General features: G+C 43.6%; 1 protein-coding gene across 1 annotated transcript in view; it reads left to right on the forward strand.

Annotated features, from left to right (window-relative positions):
• The first annotated feature begins 197 nt into the window (after window positions 1-197).
• The window catches only part of LOC119587248, a 1,154-nt gene continuing 448 nt past the window's right edge, over window positions 198-903 (forward strand). Inside the window, exons 1-2 of the mRNA XM_037936002.1 lie at window positions 198-209; window positions 317-857. Of these exons, the coding sequence (XP_037791930.1) occupies window positions 198-209; window positions 317-857 (553 nt within the window). The remainder of the gene's footprint in view (window positions 210-316; window positions 858-903) is intronic.

Here is a 903-nt window from a genome sequence, read left to right on the forward strand (position 1 = left end):
AGCTGAATTAGATAAAGAATCAGCAAAGTCATATGAGTGAATACGCCCCAAGAGTTAAATGAAATTGTATATTCTTAAAAGGAAGAAGTCTAAACAGGAAAAGCACAATAAAAGTAGAAAGGAGAGAGTTGATTTTGAACAAGTGAAATGTGGTATAAAAGGGTCTCCCGGCAAAGAGAGAACATATTATCTACACAATGAAGCTTCTGGTAAGCCCTTTTTCTATCTACTAGCCTCATATATGATGTTAAACCATAAAGAAATTGTATTAATACCAATATAGATGACTGTCAATTATTTTCATTTTATGTCTCAGGTACTCATCTTCACTGTTATGATTGGGGTTTCTGCAAGACCTCAGGGCTACAGCCTTCTTCCGCCTTCCGGTCCATCCTTCGCCCCTTTAACACCTCGAAGATGCAACGAAGGTCAAGTGTTACATGTGGACGGCAGGTGCGTTACTCCAAGAGTCAACCGTCGTGTTTTCTTGTATGATGTGCCAAGAATTCCCACGCCTTCAGGTCCTCCACTTTTTATCCCAGCACCAACTGTTGAGACCAATCTGTTGTTCATCCGAACTCCTGAAGGAGGACAAGGACCTGATCCTATCGTTGTGCCTCCTCCTCAGCAGCAGCACGTCGTGTATGTTCTCAACAAACAGTCTGAAGGAGGTCAGAAGGTAATTCACGTTCCAGCACCACCGTCATCTGATCCTGATGTTTACTTCGTCAACTACGCTGAAGGAGAGAACCCCGTTCTTCCCAGTGGAGTCGATCTGCAGACTGCACTGAATGCAGCCTCTGTAAGTGGTGGTCAGTCGAATGGAGATCTTGGTGACATCACTTCTATTACTGCTGGTACGTCGAATGGTTTTGGCAGCAGTAATGGTGTCAGTTCTAGTGT

This window comes from Penaeus monodon, chromosome 22 (genome assembly GCF_015228065.2).
Source record: "Penaeus monodon isolate SGIC_2016 chromosome 22, NSTDA_Pmon_1, whole genome shotgun sequence".
NCBI lineage: Eukaryota > Metazoa > Arthropoda > Malacostraca > Decapoda > Penaeidae > Penaeus > Penaeus monodon.